Genomic DNA, 19,099 nt, shown 5'->3' with positions numbered 1-19,099 from the left:
TGTGTTCACCCTAACTCTTTCTCCTGTTCCATCCCCCTTACTATTCATCCTCCTGCATAGAAGATGCTTTGAAATATAGCTTAAAAATCATGATATGTTAGATAAGGAAAAGGGAAAAGAAGTGATAGATCCTTATTCTTAAGAGGTAGTGATGTTGGGAGGCCTGGTTGACTCAGTGGGTTAAGCTTCTGCTTTCAGCTCAGGTCCTGATTCCAGGGTGCTGGGATTGAGTCCTGCCATCAGGCTCCTTGCTCAGCAGGGAGACTGCTTCTCCCCCTGGTTGTGCTCACTCTCTCTCTGACAAATAGCATCTTAAAAAAAAAAAAAAGAAGTGGTGAGGACTCCAAAAAAATACTAGAGGTTTCCATTATTGTGGGAAGCAGAGAGCACTTGATATTTTGGACAAATTGGTGTGTGTGCATGTGTGTGTGTAAAATTCTGTGGGGTTGGGGAGAGACAGAGGGAGAGAAATGGTAGATGTCCCTTGGTTTCACTGAATAAGAGAAACTGTTTCTTCCCTATCAGCTTTTGTCTTGTACAATCACACTCATGGCCGGGAAATGCTGGACATCTTTGTGCACCAGCTGCTGGTCTTGGCCGTCTTTGTGGCAGGCCTGATTGCCTTCTTGGAGCTCTTCATACGGACCAATATCACTGTGGAACTTCTTCGGACAAGCTTTATCCTGCTTCAGGGGAGCTGGTTTTGGCAGGTGAGTCGGGGCCTCCAGTGAAGGCATCTGGTGTTTCCATCTGTACTCTTTTCTCTTTAATGGGGTATTTTGATCCAGAATCAGGGACTTCCTTCTGATGTGCCACCTGTAGTGAGACTGTGGGTCTTTGAGAGGTGATGTTTCTTTGAGTAGCCCAGCGGCCCTAGTGGGGTGCTGACAGAGCGGCTGGAAAGTAAGTGGGGTGTGGCCATCTTCCTCACACACCTGGATATCCATAATGTAGGAATTCTGGGCCATTGCTTGTTGTGGGCAGCAGGTGCTAATGCTAACGCAATTTACAGCCTAATGAGTAACGAGCTTGAGAAATATATGAAAAGCAAAAAGGAGAGGAAATGACTAATTATTGAGAAACAATGATGTGCCGACGACTCTGCAGGACTATTTCATACATGGTGTTTCAATTTTGTCCTCCCAGCGACTTGGAAGTTAGGTATTATCATCCCAAATTTATGGATAGGACTCTGGGAGATGATGTGACTATCCCAGACTCACACAGTAATGGAACTAGCATCTAAACGTGGGTCTGGTTGACCCCAAGTCCCGGGCTCTTTCCATTTTACTCTGTTGACTACCTAAGCTTGGCGTGTTGTCAAAAACATGTATTCCAATTAGTGAACTTATATTTTATAGACACTGGTAAATCATACTCTAATATGTACATATAGATGTAAGGAAATCCTGAGATGAAAGGTAAATGTGGTTTAATAGGGGATGACTTCGTAGAGGAGATATTTCGTCATCAGAAAGCAGAAACTTGGGATGAGGTTATCGCAGGAATTGGCAAGCTATTAGTGTTCCATTAATAATTAATGCTTTATTAAGAATCTGAGGGAAGAAGCATGGGCTGTCACAACTGAAAATAGGCTGACCTAATGTCCCTTCTGGCAGAGAAATAATGTTTTCACATTTTACCAAAAGCTTTTCTAGGAAAGAGCTATGGGGTTAAAAATCTTTGGGCATAAATCTGTGACTATTTAAAAATCTTTTCCATCTATGAGTATGTCTAGACTAGTTTCCTTTTTTACCTGGTGGCTAGACTAAATAACGTTTGGAGGCTTAAAGAAAAATGAACATTTAATACCAGTACAAACACACATACTGGCAGGAAATGAAGGTTTAGCTGTAGTACCTCTCTCCACCCTCAGATTCCTCTGAAACAAAAATGTCTGGAGACGTAGATGAATTTATTCTGCTTTTTATTTTGATGTTATGTGTGGTAAGTGAATGTTTATGGCCAAAATTCTGTTATAAGCTAATAATAGGACATCGTGAATTGCTTTTCACCATATTATTTCTCTCTCTACTTGTCCATAGGTGGTTAATGCTAGTGCATAAACAATATGTAGACAGATTAGCACACCTAGATTCTTGGAACTATAAAGGAGTTGGGAAATGAGTGAGGCAAATGTTCAGATTGGCCATTTTTTATAACTCATACGTAAATGATGGGGTAACAGGCAAACTTCAAGAGAACTACACTCCCAATCTTTAAGAATGGTTTCTTTCCCGAAGCTCATTACAGTCAGATATGTTTTCTCAGAGACTGTCAAGGCGCACACAGGAGTTGTGTCTTTCCACAATGTCAGCTTTATTCAATCATGAAGCAAAGTTAAATCACAATGATAAAGCAGGTTCGGGATTCCAAACTCGATGACATTTCACCGTGTGATTAAACTTGGCTTGTTACACAGCACACAAAGCAGGACAAGACAAATCACACAACAAGCAAGATAACAAAAGGGTGTAGGAGGTTAACGAACCAAACTCTATGTCAGTCTGTGGGCACGCAGTTGAGATAAGGCCTCTGTCGACCTGGGTTTGGTCCGTGTCAGCTCTCCACACTTAAATGCTTATGTTCAAGCAGTGAAGGATCTCGGTTATGTTTGGAGATCCACTGGGCAGAGCCTTCCATGGCAGCTGCTGTTTTGAAATGGTGAGACAGAGAGGGATTCATATCTGAAGAGTCTGACAGTTTGCTGCCAAAATCCTTCCCTTTTTAAAGGGATTTAATTGGTGTTGGGTCCTTGCAGACCTCCTCTGGTTCTACTCGCTATCAGTTCTGGGGTCCCCGCCATACTGCCTAGCTCCTGCTTGACATGAGGGACTCCATTTTGCTCTCTTCAAAAACCTATCCATATCATGCAATTTAAAAAGGAAAAAGATTTCCTTCAGGCCCATTCATTCCATGAAACATGGTTTATCTGAGACTCTGTGGGAAAATACTTTTTTGTTTTTTTAAGATTTATTTATTTATTTGAGAGAGCAAGAGAGGGGTGGGGAGGGGCAGATGGAGAGGGAGAGAGAGAGAAAATCTCAGGCAGATTTCCCACTGAGCACCAAGCCCAGACCAGGGGTCCTGGCAGGATGGAATACTCAATCTCACAACTTTGAGATCACGATCTGAGCCAAAATCAGGAGTCGGATGCTTAACTAACTGAGTCACCCAGACACCCCTGTGGGAGAGTATTTTTAAAGCTCATTTTTGCACTTTGTCATTTCAAAGTTCCTCCCCATCACTGTCAGAGTTGAGGCAGAGACCCTTGTGGAAGAGGAAGATACTTCTGTGGTCTTTACTTCCCATTACTTTGAACAGTACCCACCCCTCATTAATGCCCCAGGGACTCCTCCCATGACTTGATCCTAAGCCTAAGTAAATGCAGCTTTGTTTTGCCTTTAAGAAAGGTAAAAGTTCTGAATCTTGGAACACTGAAAAAAAAAAAAAGAAAAGAAAAGATAAAAGTTCATTCAGATATGTCAAAAAGACCCAACTAAGCAGTAATGGTCAGAAGTCTGGTATGGTAGATCAAACACTTGTTTAAGACTAATAGTGTTAAAATAAGTGATTGGAGCATAAGACATAAAACACTAGGAAATTCAAACTTTAATCTATGGGAAATGAGCCCCTAGCTTGTTGTATATTAGGGAAAATAATTATTTACATTTAAAATGTGATATTAAACTAGTCAAAACCAGATATTCAGGAATGCCATAGAAGATACAGCAAGAAAAAAAATCTTTTTCAGACCTTTTTTTTTTTTTTTTTTTTTGGTTAGAATTTTACATTAGGAAGCAAATTAGGATACCCAATGAGAGAGTAGTGGCTGATTCTATATTTCAAGTGGAAATTTATTCTTTCACTCTTTTGGAGGCCAGAAGTCTAGAAATCAAGGTGTCAGTATGTTGGGGACCCAAAGGCAGAATCTGTGCTATGCCTCTCTCCTTGAGAGCTGCCAGCAATCCTTGACATACCTTGGCTTATGGCAGCGTAACTTCAGCTTCTGCCTCCAGAGCCACACCTGTGTGTTTCTGTGTACCTGTGTCTTCATGTGGCCTTCCATAATAAGGATACGGGTCATTGGATTTAGGGCCAGTTCTAATCCACTATGACCTTATCTCGAGTTGATGACATCTGCAGAGACTTTATTTCCAAATAATGTCACATTCACAGGCACCAAGTGTTAGGACATCAACATATCTTTTTGGAGGCACACAACATAACTCGCAACAACTGCTAACCTCTATCTCTGGGAGCTGTAGCAAATCACTCCCCAACCAGGGAAAGATGGGTGGATGGCATTGGAAGGACATCGGTGGGACCAGTAGGTAAGAACTGGGGAGCTGGTCAATAGTTCATTACACTCAACTCTCCCTTAAAGATACTTACTTGAGGGACGCCTGGGGGGCTCAGTTGGTTAAGCGGCTGCCTTCGGCTCAGGTCACGATCCCAGCGTCCTGGGATCGAGTCCCACATCGGGCTCCTTGCTTGGCAGGGAGCCTGCTTCTCCCTCTGCCTCTGTCTGCCTGTGCTTGCTCTTGCTTCTCTCTCTATGACAAATAAATAAATAAAATCTTTAAAAAAAAAAGATACTTATTTGACACAATTTCTTTGTTACCTTTTGTAAGTTGCTTCAAAAGGAGGGCATGAGGGGAATGAGGATAATGATATCTTATTCTTGGGGTTATGATGAGGACTGAGAATTATTGTGAAGTTTATGTGCATGAATGAGGTTAAGGTGCCCCACACCTAATGATACATATATTGGGTGGTACAAAGAGAATTCTTTAGAATGGGAAATAGGAACAAGTGATTAAGATCCAAGTCTTATTTTTTCCTAATTTACTCAGGTTATGTGAAATTTCAAACAGAAATGGAATTAAAGTTTCACTCATAACTATGGACTAAATGTTTTTTGTTGTTGTTGTTTCTGTAAAATTTCACTTATTAGATGTGTGATCCTAGGCAGATTATAAAACCACCCAATTTTCTCACCTGGATGATGAAGACAATAATACATTAAAGTGGGGGTAATAATACATCATTTAAAAGCCGTTGTCAGGAAAACTCCCAACCACTGTAACTGACAGTTACAGTTCTAGTTAGCCAGTGGACATTCATACAATTATCCTTGTAATTATCTGGGTATTATATTTCGTTTTGTTCTAGAGACCTGACCTATGTCCATTCCCCATCCCGCCATCTGTCCATCATTCTTCCCTCTCTCTCTCTATCTTGTTTTTGGTTAGGGTAAAATTTACATAACAGAATTAACTATTTTAGAGTATATAATTCAGTGCCATTTAAGGACATTCACAGTATTGTACAAGTATCACTGCTATTCAGTTCTGAAACATTTTCATCACCCCAGAAGAAAACCCTGGTACCTTGAAGCAATCATTCTCTTTCACTCTCCTCCCAACCCCTGATAACCACTAATTTGCTTTTTATTTCTATGAATTTACGTATTCTGGATATTTCATGTAAATAGAATCATACAATATGTGACCTTTTGTGTCTGCCTTCTTTCCCTTAACATAATGTTTACAAGATTCATCCATGTTATATCACATATTAGTACATCATGACTTTATGGTTCAATATTCCATGATATTGATATACCACATTTTGTTTATTCATCATCAGTTGACAGACATTTGGGTTGTTTTCAACTGCTGTGAATAATGCTGCTATGAACATTTGTTTATAAATTTTTGTTTGAAAATTTATTTTCAGTTCTTTTGAGTATATGCTTGGGAATGGTATTGCCAGGTGATATGATAATTAATGCTGCATTTAACTTTTTGAGAAACTGACCAATTGTTTTCCACAGTGACTGCACCATTTTATATTCCTACCAGCAATTTACAAGGATTCCAATTTCTCCATATTCTTACTAAAACTTGTTATTTATTATTTTTACCATCCCAGGGAATCTGAAGTGGTTATCTCCTTATGGCTTTGATTTGCATATCTATAATAAGTGACAATGTTCATCATCTTTTCATGAGTTTATTTATCACTTGCATACCTTCTTTGGAGAAATGTCTCTTCATCTCCTTTGTTCATTTAAAAATATTTGTTTTTTGTCTTTTAGCTGTTGAGATGTAGGAGGTCTTTATACATTGTAGATATTAATTCCTTATCAGATATATGACACAGCAGTATTTTATCCCATGCTTTGGGCTCTCTTTTCATTTTCTTGATAGTGTCTTTTGATGTACAAAAGTTATTTAATTTTTGTGAAGTCCAATTTATCTACTTTTTATTTGGTTGATTGTATTTCTTGGTGTAGGGTCTAAGAAGAAATGCCCAATCCCAGGGCATGAAACTTTTCTCCTGAGAGTATTACGGTTTTATTTATTTATTTATTTTAAAGATTTTATTTGTTTATTTGACAGACAGATCACAAGTAGGCAGAGAGTCAGGCAGAGAGACAGAGGGAGAAGCAGTCTCCCGCTGAGCAGAAAGCCCGATGTGGGACTCATCCCAGGATGCTGGGGATCATGACAGAGCCGAAGGCAGAGGCTTTAACCCACTGAGCCACCCAGGCACCCCTAGTTTTATATTTGGTCTTTGATCTGTTTTGAATTAATTTTTATATGGAGTGTGAGACAAGGGTCCAAATCCATTCTTTTGCATGTGGATCCAGTTGTCCCAGCCCTGTTGTAGAGACTACTGATTTACCCACTGAATGGCCTTGGAACTCTGTCAAAATGAATTTTCTACACACATATAGATTTATTTCTGGAGTCTCAATTCTATCTCATCAATCTGTATTTCATGATGTCTATACCACAGTATTTTGATTTCTGCAGTTTTTTTTTTTTTAAAGATTTTATTTATTCATTTGACACAGAGAGATCACAAGTAGGCAGAGAGGCAGGCAGAGAGAGAGAGAGGAGGAAGCAGGCTCCCCGCGGAGCAGAGAACCCGATGCGGGACTCGATCCCAGGACCCTGAGATCATGACCTGAGCCGAAGGCAGCGGCTTAACCCACTGAGCCACCCAGGCGCCCGATTACTGCAGTTTTTATAATAAGTTTTGAAATCCGTAAGCATGGGTCTTACAACTTTCTTTTTATTTTTTGAGGCTGTTTTGGCTATTCTGGGTTCATGGTAATTACATATGATTTTTAGGATCAGCTTTCCATTTCTGTAAAAAAAGACCATCGGGATTTTTTAAAAATTTGAATTCAATTAGCCAGTGTATAGTACATCATTAGTGTTTGATGTAGTGTTTAGTGATTCATCAGTTGCATATAACACCCAGTGCTCATCACATCACGTGCCCTCTGAGGATCGCGGAAGGGGAGGTGAGTGGGGGGACGGGCATTAAGGAGACCATGGGGATTTTGATGGAGATTGCACTGAATTTGTAGATTGCTTTGGGTGTTATTGCCGTCTTAACAATATTAAATCATCCAGTCCATGAACATGAGATGTATTTCCATTTATTTAGGTCTTGAAATTTTCAACAATGTTTTGTAATTTTCAGTGTACAAGTCTTAAACCTCCTTGATTAAATTTATTCCTAAGTATTTTATTTTTTTTAGTGCTATTGTAGGTAACATTGTTTTCTTAATTTAATTTCTGTGTTGTTCATTAGACGTGTATAGAAATATAACTGAATTTGTGTGTTGATTTTGTGTCCTGCAAGTATGCCGAATTCATTTATTAGCTCCAATAGATTTTTTTGTGTGTGTGGATTCTTTAGGGTTTTCTATTTATAAGATCATATCATCTGTGAATTTAGATAGTTTCACTTCTTCCTTTATAATCTGTATGCCTTTTATTTTACTTGACTAATTTTTGGCTAGAAATTTTTAGGACAATGTTGAATAAAAGTGGTGAATCTAACACCCTCCTTTTGTTGCTGATCTTAGGGAAAAAGCTTTCAATCTTTGATCACTGAATATAATGTTAGTTGTGAGCATTTATTTATTTACAAACCTCTTTGTACTCCACTTTTGAAATAACTGAGTGAAACTGCACAGCTTAGAAATCTGGTACATTCTCTGAAAGTCCACTAACCCACAGAGATGATTACTATTTATATTTTGAAAATTGCTCTTCAAATGTCCTTAACACTTTTTTTTCCCCAAAATTGTGACCTGGTAGATGCTATCTGTATTACTAAAGCAGGCAGTAAGACCTAATGTCTTATCTGTAACATCTCAGATAATTGGAGTTACCTTAGTTAAGATTAATCTTAGAACCAAACATTTTGAAATATACTCTCTTTAGGAATGCAGCTGATTATTTTAATATGTGTTTTTTGTTTTAAATTACAGATTGGTTTTGTCCTTTATCCCCCCAGTGGAGCTCCTGCATGGGATGCAATGGATCATGACAACATCATGTTTCTCACCATATGCTTTTGTTGGCATTATGCATTAAACATTGTTGTTGTTGGAATGGTTTATGCCTTTGTCACTTGGTAAGTTAGTGATTTTTTTTGTTCATGTAAGTTCTATTTCTTGGTATTTGATCATCAAGACTCAAAAGCATTGAACTTTAGATTTGAAGGGGGACTCCATTCCTTAGTATTCCACAAGAGAGGGTAATGCAGCAGAAAATTATCTGCAAACCCAGAAAATCCCCCTTGAAAGAATAAATGCGGGCGCCTGGGTGGCTCAGTGGGTTAAGCCGCTGCCTTCGGCTCAGGTCATGATCTCAGGGTCCTGGGATCGAGTCCCGCATCCGGCTCTCTGCTCAGCAGGGAGCCCGCTTCCCTCTCTCTCTCTCTGCCTGCCTCTCCATCTACTTGTGATTTCTCTCTGTCAAATAAATAAATAAAATCTTTAAAAAAAAAAAAAAAAAAAAAAGAAAGAATAAATGCTGGTTTAAAGTTAGACTCATTCAACTAACTGTGTCTCAGCTGTGTCTTTGACCTGTGGGTCACCTTTCAACACACTTTTCTGTGCTTTTGTCTCTTTGCATATGCTGTCTCCTTTTCCAGATAGTCCTCTCCGTATCTGCAGGGAGCCCTCCACTTGCTCACATGTACATTAATCATAACAATTCACAAGCTTGGTGTCATTTTTTGACCAACATGTATGTCTCCCATTAAATCTGAGTATATGATTAATTTGACATTTGCTCTAATATTTCTAAAAGTAAGAGTCAGTTGAAAAACCAAATTTTTCAAAAGAAAATTTATTATCATAAAAAAAGAAAAATCATATTTTTAGACCCCAATACAATGTCTCACAGTGGATGAAGAACAATAGAACAGATTGATAAAATACGTATTCCTAGGTCTGCCGCCTATCAGCTATATGACTTTGGACAAATTATGCAACCACATTAAGTCTCAGTTTTATTGTTTACAAAATGGGAATAATAATAGTACCTAAATGAGATAGGTGTTTACACTGCTTAGGACATAACAAGGGCGCAGTGGAGGTTCTTCTTCTTGATTTTGTCCTTTTTGTTACTTTTCTTGTTCTCCTCCCCTCCTCCTCCTTCTGTATCACAAAAGATATAATGTATAGACCCTAAGGAAGAGAGACAATTTATTTTTATTTTTTTATTATTATTTTTTATTAGGTTAGTCACCAGAGATAGACAATTTAAATACAGTGCAGTAGGTGGAAATAGTAGAAGAAAGTACTTTTGGAGCCCAGAGGAGGCTTCCTCGCAGTTGAAAATTATGCCTTAGCTTGAAGGATGAAAAGAAACAGAAGGAGCTGAACATGATTCCCTGTCTTTAAGGTAGCTATTACCAAGCCACAGTGGGTCTGGCTAGTTCCAGCTACTAGGCATGCAGGATCCACACTTAATTCTTCAGACTCCAGCACTGACCTAAATGTTCTATATCTGCAGTCTTCATTTTGGTGACCATGAGCTACTTGACTATGGTTTCTGAGCACTTGACACGTGCCTAATGTCACATTAATATTAATTAACTTAAATATCTGTAAATGCATAATGTTTAGCATATTGGGCAGTATATGTCTAGTAAGTTCTTTGGATTCCTAAAATGTGGTAACTGCTTCTAGGCTCAGTGGGGTCTCAGCCTCTTCAAAAACTAGCTTTCTACTCTTCTCTCCCAGGTCACCTCTCTTGCCTTGCGCTTCTTTGAGCTTCACTGCTGAAGCAGCTTTGGTGCTGGGTCTCTAAGTAAGAGAACCATTTCTTGTTAGCTCCAGATGTCTATGCTAGGCTTTGGGTCAGCTTACTTTGATCTGTAAATACCTCCTTCTAGAGGTCTAAGTGCTTTGGGTACTAGCAGATTCTAGCTTCTCATTGACTGATTTCTATTAGTCCTATTTCATTCCTCCAAAGCATGCACATGGTTGGTAAGACTGGCTCTGCCACTGAGTGAAACTTGGCTTCTTCCTCTGTTGTTCTAGGCTGACATCTGGGCCTCATCTCATTAGGGGCTGGGAAGCCTCCAAGAATAATGGCAGCATTCAAGGAGCCTCTCTAGCTCATGTCAGTTCCCTTCCAGAGTCAAAAGAAGACTACTGTCTCTTCCTGTTTCAAAAAGCTTCAGACCTCTCTTATCCACTTACAGTTTTCTAGAAACCATAAAGTCTATGTTGACTTCCTCAGCCTTTACCTTTTGACCACTTAATCCCCTCTACCCAGCATATCCAAATTAAATGCTTATCTCTTCTATGAAAACTTTGTGACTGTTCTAGACTCATCTCCCTTCATGAGTTTTCTAGCACTTTAGTCACCACTACCCTTTTTTGCAATTGCAATCTATCTTTACTGTTAGCTCATGTCAGCCTTACCTGCTAGCTAGATTGTAGCACCTTGAGGAAAATACCCTTTTCATGTTTTGCACAGATCTTGGCATTCTGTCAAATGGCATTCCATTTACTGAGTAGGTACTCAATAAACATTTATTTACTGTTTTAATAGATCTGCTTCAGAGTTACATGAATATGGGCTTTGTTGGTTTGGAAATCATGTTTCAGATGCTTTTCAGTCTTGCTCTCATAATGCTCTTGGAAATATAAAAACAAGAGCTCATGTTGTGAGGTATGTTGATATAAACTTAAGCAATGACCTAAAAAATATAATGAAGATTCAGTACTGACTTTCAGTGAGGTCACATGGCAGGCTAATTCAGTTGTATAATCATAAGGAGTTTTGACAATCTATTTTTCAGGATTTGACCGGAGTAGTTTCTAAGTCAGTCACAGGTGATGAATTTTTAGGACATTATATGAGAATTTGTTTGACAAAGTGCAAAGATCACGATGGAAACAAAACTGGGTTATGGAACCACAACCCCCCAAATCTCAGAAAAATGAAGTTGTACTTCCCAGCTTTCCAGAATAATGGTTCAAAGATTGCCTCATTCAGCCCCATACCTGCAGTTCTGAAATAACAATTCATAAGAGAGACTTACCTGTTTGGAAATTTTGTTAGATATTCTACTATATTTCATATTTAAGCACCACTATTCATAGAAATATTTCAAAAGCCCCTCTCTATGGGTAGAGAAGTATGCCCATGTTCAGGTTGGTTTTCTAAGCAATATTCCAGGTGACTCATTTTGAAGAACAAAATAGAGATGTCCAAATCCCAGGAATGTGACAGTTTGCCTTCTGGAAGTTTGAGTTCCAGATGGACTCTGGAAGAACACCCCGAGTCTCAGTTCTGCTCTTTCTCTTATTAATTGAAGAAAACCTATGGGAGCACAACCTCAGACTCACTCATGCTAACCTTAGTATCCTGGACTAATATCATTCCAGGAACTAGCAATTATTTGCACTTCCTCTTTATCATTCCAGCCTTTAATCTGTCTCCAGAACCCATTTATGCATGTGCCAATACCCAGGTCTACAGGGTGCAGACAGAGCCTGAACATGTCTCAGCTTGGGAGCTTATAGTAACAGCAGACGCAACCCAGGAAGGAGACGTGGGAAACAGAAAGAGTCACCCATGAAGGAGGAGTGGGAAACAGGAAGGGCCTGTGTTAACAATTAATTTGTAATAAGTAGCCGTATGTTTGTTTCAATTTCCACATGAGCCATCAGGAATGTATCTAATTACTGAATTAACAGTTAATCCATTTCATTGAGCATGTATTGAGGTTGTGCAATGAGATATGACACAAACACTGTTACCGCCTTTAAATTGTTTAAGCCTATTAGTCTTTCATGAGAGCAGTGCCTTGAAGAGCTGAGGACATCGAAAGCAATATCAGTAGTCAATTAATAATCAAGGCAAATTATTTCAATTGGTTTCCTTGATCTTGATGAGTCAATAATTGTTACTGGTACTACTCAGTTGTTGTATATTGGAGGAGCTAATGCTGAGTTAAAAGTGACTGAAGAATTAACCTCTATGAATAAGTGAGTGATGTGGACTCCTGGCAGATTGCTCCAAAGGCCATTGTTTCATCAGATGTGTGTTGAGCCACTATTATGCACCAGTTGGTCTAGGCTCTGGCTAGCGGTAGGGCACTAAATAAGATAGTCTTTGCTCTTACGAAGCTTATATTCCCGTAGGATCCAGAGCACAATAAAGTCACTGCATTTTTATGGGGTAAGGCCAGACCTTTACTGGAAAAAAGGAGGCAGAAGATAAGGGATGCAGATAGGCTGGTGAGGTTTTTCACAAAATGAGAATGATTGTGATGACTTGGTGTATCAAATTTGTTTGTGCATTCCTATGTACTTCTGGAATTTAACTGTGTTCTATCAATATGGTCGTAATAGTGTGTCTTTACGAATAATTAAGCACAGGAAAGCTTTGCTTAGATTTTATTACATCAGAGAAGTGGAGAGTCTGCTGAGTTTCTGGGAATAAAAACCTTTGTATCTTCCAGGGTCAAAAATGATACTCTGATTTCCCCCAGACCTACAGATCTCTTAATCTATGAAAGCAGTCACATTGGGGGAGGGCACTTCTTCCAACTTCCTAGTTCACCATGGATCTCACATGGACCATCGACCACATGCAATTGAGCAGTCCGTGGACTGCACAAAATCACTCCTCTGAAGGCACACGTTGGGAAGGACTGGACTTGGGGCTTGACACGGAGAAGGAGATGCCTCTATACACTTTCCAAGAGAGGGCTCCTTTTTGCAATACATACCTAGGTGTGGACTTGATGGAAAAGCTCTCGGCTGAACTTGGTTTCATCTTGGCTTGCTGCCGCCCAGAGATTCTCTTGTTTGTTTTAGAAATGATCAAAGCTATGAATGATTAGGCATTTTCTGAAACCTGAACAATCATGTTGTACATTTAAAAACTGATTGTACCTATTTACTTATACCCTGCTTCAATCCACAAAAAGTTTTCAGGTAGCTCCAAAGCCAAATAAAAGTGATTTTCTTTTTTGGATTGCCTCTCCCATTTGCACAGATAATTTGGAGTTTGTTGTATTATAGATAGAGGTTGTTCTGGGTTTTTCTTAAACAGTATAACATGAGATACCTTTCATTCTCCTCAGGTTGGTTAAATCTCGACTTCAGAGGTTCTGCCCCTCAGAAGTTGGACTCCTGAAAAATGCTGAACGAGAACAAGAATCAGAAGAAGAGATGTGATTTTGATGGGCATTTTAGTTTTTCTGGATGAACTTCTCTTTTCTGGATTAATTTTGTTCATGGTTTTGTTTTTTGACCTTTTGCTTGGAGAACAGATAGCTGAAGGTGATTCTTGGTATATTGTTTGTATTTCCAATTTGGTTAAAGTATTTGAATTCAAATATTTTATTTTTAGGTTTGTAAGTACTTTGGGTGATAAAAATGCATTTTGCACATCAGTCATGGTATTTGGGGCCTGGAGCGGCTATTCTCAGATCATCTAAAGTTAAAATCCATGCTAAGTAAAATGTTTTATTTGCATTATAGATATGCTCAAGGTTCCTGGGCTTACTTCCATTTGTACATTTGTAACTCACTAAACATGAAATTATACCTGTTTATCTTGTTGCTACAATGAGAAATAAATGAATGCAGGAACCTTGGTAGAGACATCTCAAGTCGTTTTCTTTTCTTTCTTTTCTTTTTTTTTTACATTATCATTTCTTTCTTTATTTTTTATTTAAATTCAATTAGCCAATATATAGTACATCATTAGTTTCAGATGTAGAGTTCAATAATTCATCAGTTGCATATAACACCCAGTGCTCATCACATCATGTGTCCTCCTTAATGCCCATCACCCAGTTACCCCATCCCCCCAACTAACTTCCCTCCAGGAACCCTCAGTTTGCTTCCTATAGTTAAGAATCTCTCATAGTTTGTCTTCCTCTCTGGTTACTTCCCATTCAGTTTTCCCGCTCCCCTTTCCTATGATCTTCTGCACTGTTTTAAGCAGCAATGTCCACACCAGCCAAACTGTGGAAGGATCTGAGGTGTCCATTGACAGATGAGTGGATAAAGAAAATGTGGTATATATCTACAATGGAATATTACTTAGCCATCAGAAAGGATGAATACTTATCATTTACGTCGACATGGATGGAACTGGAGGGTATTGTGCTAAGTGAAACAAGTCAATCAGAGAAAAATAATTATCATATTGTTTCACGCATGTGTTTCTTAAATTCAGCTGCACCTCACCCTTGCATCATGAAGAAGGAGCAGTGTGACAAATTCCTTTTTGTGAGACATCTCCTTTTGTAGCACTTGACTTGTGCCCTGAGAAAAGTAACACAGCAGTCATCCTGAGTTGTGCAGTCTTTTAGAGAAGATAAGAGAAGTGATCTGTAGCATGGATGCAAAGCTATGAGAGATTGGAAAGGGGAGTTATGTTGTTATCTATAGAACAAAAAGTCATCACCACAGCATAGCATGGCCACCATACTATCCCCTCTGTTGAAATAGTGGAGGGTTAAAATAAGAAAAGATATTTTACAGATTACCTGGGTAAAAAGTCAGAGCTCTTACCTCATTTTGCACTAACTAGCCCTTAGTGGAGAGTCAAGAAATCTTATTTCTAATTCTGGCTCTACAATTAACCAGCCTCTAGGACTTTAGCAATCACCATGTCCTCTCTAAAGTAAGGGAATTGAGCTGGATGAGGCACTTTCTGGCTATCACATTTTATGAGTCTAGAATCTCTGAAACAAAGTGAAGCTGACAGCTGATTTAATACCATGTTAGTCAGAAAGGCCAGTCTCTACCATGACAGCAAAGGTAAGGCAGGTTTCAAGAAAACTTGAGGGCTGATTGAATATAGAAGAAAGGAAGCAGCCTCATGAGAAGCTAGAGGAGAAATGTGGGCAATTAAATCCTGCAGTTCTATGGCATTCTAGAAATACTGACAAATCCAGAAGCCTGTTCCTGTCTGGTATTATCACAGTGATACTGGAGAGGAAGGTGAGTAGATTCTTCAGGCCAAAGAACTGGACACATTCATTGTTTTTTTTTGTTTTTGTTTTTAACATAAGGGTTTGGAAAGAACTGATGTGGGTGCCTTAAGACTTATTTTGAATCCTATGATAAAGCTGAGTGCAATTCTGGCATACGAATTGCCCACAAGAATGTGATGGCAGCATGTGATTATGGCGTTTTGCCCCCTGGCATCCTCTATCTTCTCTAGTCCAGCAAGCTTTTAGAACTTTGGCAAGTTTGTGTTTCAAAAGAGTGAGCTGTCAGAAAATGAAAATGGCATTGCTGGGATATAGGTCTGAGTAAGGGACTCTAAGAATAATGAGCCAAAGCCATATTAAGGCTACAATTTTGAAAACTGATATAAGAGCAAATATTCTCCCAGTCTTTATGAGAGAGCAGAAATATCCGTTCCTCCAGTGTCTGGAAGGAAATAATGCAAGTGAGATGCAACTCGGTGAGTTGTTTGTGGAGGAACATTTGGTTCCAGTGCAAGGCCACAGCCTGAGGCTATCTGCCTCTAGTCCCTGATATGAACAATACATTTGAACACCATTGTTGTAACTTTAAGGAAGCCTTCACAAAGAAAGGAATAGGAGAGGGTGTCCTTCCTTATTTCTATTTGTATTTTATCTCAGCTCCTCCAAAACCCTGGAATCTCAATTCCTAAGCCTTTGTCAAACTTTCTTTATGGGTATCTCATGCTTCATTTGCCATAAACAAAGTAAAGAAACTCTTATATAACCCAGTCCATTATCAACATTGGCTGCTGATATGACACCATCTCCTCAGTGATTTCTATAACTTCCAGGCTCGTTTGCTTGGGGAATGTGCAGTGCAACTTCTGATTGTATTGAGAATCTTAAGCAGGTCCCACACCCAGTGCGGAGCCTGATTCAGGGTTAAGTCTCAGGACCCTGAGATCATGACCTCAGTTGAAATCAAGACTTGAATGCCCAACTGGCTGAACCACTCAGGTGCCCCAAAGCATAAGTTCTCTTAAATGTTCTGCTATAGTGTGTAAACTTAGTGAAAATCACAAGCCTAAATCTGTTAATTAAACATTTATAAATTAGACCTGCAAGACTCATCAGCGTGGATAAAACTATTTTCAAAATTATAAATACCTAAAATGCTATGCATGTACAGTTTCTTAACACAAATATCTTTATGAGTTTGATTCTCTTAAATTCCTGTACTTGATATTAAGACTTTCCATGATAAGATAGGCTTACTGTTAAGGAAGTGATTTTTTTTTTTTTAAAGATTTTATTTATTTATTTGACAGGTCACAAGAGGCAGAGAGGCAGGCAGAGAGAGAGGAGGACCTTGGATCATGACGTGAGCTGAAGGCAGAGGCTTTAACCCACAGAGCCACCCAGGCATCCCAAGGAAGTGATGTATTTATGATAGGCAATGTTGGGAAATACCTAGTCTACTCCTTGATCTCTCAAACCTGGTTTCTGAATGGAATAGGATTCTTGACAGTGGCCCAAACAGCACATGCTGAATCCTGTTATTTATGGTCATTCTACCAGATTCTCCACACAAGCTGTCTCCTGGCCTTTTAAAGCACAGGGAAGGCACCATCCTGAGCTGGAGTCATCCTGAAAATTATCCATCTTTTCCACCTACTCATGAAAATCTGCCACTCTCACCCAGGCTGTCATGCCACTTGATGGAATTTCATTATTCTTTAGCTCTAAAGATATTTAAATATATTTCCTTCTAAGTATAAAGACTTTCTGAACTTGATGTTATCCTGCACTTTTAAAAAATATATATTTCCTATTGGTTATGACTCCTCAATTTTTACGTATATTAAGGTGATAGTCTAATGAATTCTAGGCCACTTTCTTTTAAAGGCAATTCCAACTAACCGCTCTGAGATTAGATGTCAGTGTATCTTAACCTTCACTGCCTTAGAGCAGTGTGTCTATGTGTCGTGGGAGGAATTACTATGACTAACAGGAGATGTTAAATCATTGAGAATACACCTTTTTCCTGGTTACCCTCAAGAACATGGGCTGTTCTGCCTGTTTTCAGATGTCCTAGGGGAGGATTAAGAAGTTAAGTAAGAAACTTGGGATGAAATGCAAACAGTCCCTATTTGAGGATTTGTGTCTTAAGCTAAAATACATACATTTTCCAAAACATATAGACATAGCTCGCCCGAGTACACAAGTTGCTTAACAATTTAAAATGGAGCTCTCTCCTCTGATGGGAAACTGCCCCGGGTTCCTTTGCCTCTCAGATCAGGTCCAAGTTAATTAGCATCATGTTCAAATAAAATCATTTCTCTTGAGCTTAATTCACTATGCAGTTATGCTGTCATACTATCCAACAAAACCCTTGGGCCCATCAGGCTGACTTGTTTTCTGTTCCCCCAAATATGTTTAATTTCCGTATCCATGTTTTATTAACTACCCTACCTTCCTGGCTCCTTGCAGCTGACTTCTGGAGATTCTTTAAGGCTCAGTCCAAAACTTTTCTTTTCGACTGATTCATCCCACTCTTCTCTGCCCGTGAACTCCCGCAGTACTAAGTCCAGAGTGACTTCAGATCATATTCCATCCAGTCCTGTAGTGACCTTTAAAAAAAAAAAAAGATTTTATTTATTTATTTGACAGAGAGAGAGCGCGCGAGAGAGAGCCAGTGCACGAACGGGGAGCAGCAGAGTCTGGAGAAGTCGGCTCTCCGCTGAGCAGGGTTCCTGATGTGGGACTCCATCTCAGGTTCCTGGGATCATGACCTGAGCTGAAGGCAGACACTTAGCTGGCCAAGCCACTCAGGTGTCCCAGCTGTAGTTATCTTTATACGTAACTTCTTCCTTCTAAGTATTTTACAATCCCTGAAGACAATCATACTTCTTTTTGTGTACGTATTTAAAAACATGGACATTATTATAAAATCAACTGGTTTAATAAAAAAGCATTATATTTAAAGAGAATTTAATATGCATGCCTGTTAAAATAAATATAAATTGTGATTCTTTTGAGCAAACAAGTGGGTACCCAAAGGAGAAACAAGATCTCCATAATAGTTGTAATAAAACCTATCCCTGAAAAGTTAGAAGGTATTACACAAAAGTATTTATATTGTGTTCTACTGCTCATGCTTGCTTTCAAAGAATCAGAATTTAAACAGATTATGAAAAAAAAATCAATGGGATCCCTAGGTGGCTCAGTCGTTAAAGTGTCTGCCTTCGGCTCAGGTCATAATCTCAAGGTCCTGGGATCAAGCCCTGCACTGGGCTCCCTGCTTGATGGGAAGCCTGCTTCTCCCTCTCCCACTCCCCCCACTTGTGTTCCCTCTCTTGCTTGTCTCTCTCTGTCAAATAAATAGAATCTTAAAAGAGAAAAAAGAAAAAAGTTATTATAAATAAATATAAAAAATATACCCATACAAGATTTTTATTGAAGACATGATTACCATTGCATAAATGCCTGACTAGGAGACTATAAATAAAGTAACATGTTGAAGGACTTGGTTTTCTCAACTTGAGAAAAGGGGAATTTTCTGAAGACAAATGTTTGAAGTTCAAGTACAAGGACTTCACTAATTTCGCACGCTGGTATCATCAACAGATTGTGATGAAATGGAAACTACTCTTTTTAAGACAAAAATGCTTTCTAAAAGGAAAATTACAAATTGGGCATTCTGAACCACAAGAGTTCTGAAACAGAAAGGTAAGGTGGCCAAAACAAAACAAAACAAAACAAAAACAAAAAGAAAAAAACCCAATGTGAAATTAAGAAAAGTGAAAGTTGTATTTCTGGGGATTCTTTT

The 19,099-nt window shown here is 38.9% G+C and overlaps 1 protein-coding gene across 5 annotated transcripts in view; it reads left to right on the top strand.

Moving 5' to 3' along the window:
- Positions 1 to 13,944, top strand: part of TMEM45A (transmembrane protein 45A) — a 66,638-nt gene extending 52,694 nt beyond the window's left edge. For all 5 annotated transcript variants that reach the window (XM_032350898.1, XM_032350906.1, XM_032350918.1 and 2 more), the window contains 3 exons: positions 526 to 710; positions 8,300 to 8,445; positions 13,426 to 13,944. In XM_032350898.1, coding sequence (XP_032206789.1) covers positions 526 to 710; positions 8,300 to 8,445; positions 13,426 to 13,519 — 425 coding nt within the window. In that variant the 3' untranslated portion in view covers positions 13,520 to 13,944. The remainder of the gene's footprint in view (positions 1 to 525; positions 711 to 8,299; positions 8,446 to 13,425) is intronic.
- Positions 13,945 to 19,099: the final 5,155 nt, after the last annotated feature.

This window comes from Mustela erminea, chromosome 1 (assembly GCF_009829155.1).
Source record: "Mustela erminea isolate mMusErm1 chromosome 1, mMusErm1.Pri, whole genome shotgun sequence".
Taxonomy (NCBI): Eukaryota; Metazoa; Chordata; class Mammalia; order Carnivora; family Mustelidae; genus Mustela; species Mustela erminea.
The sequence above is the reverse complement of the archived record's forward strand: the minus strand, read 5'-3'. Positions and strand labels throughout refer to the sequence as shown.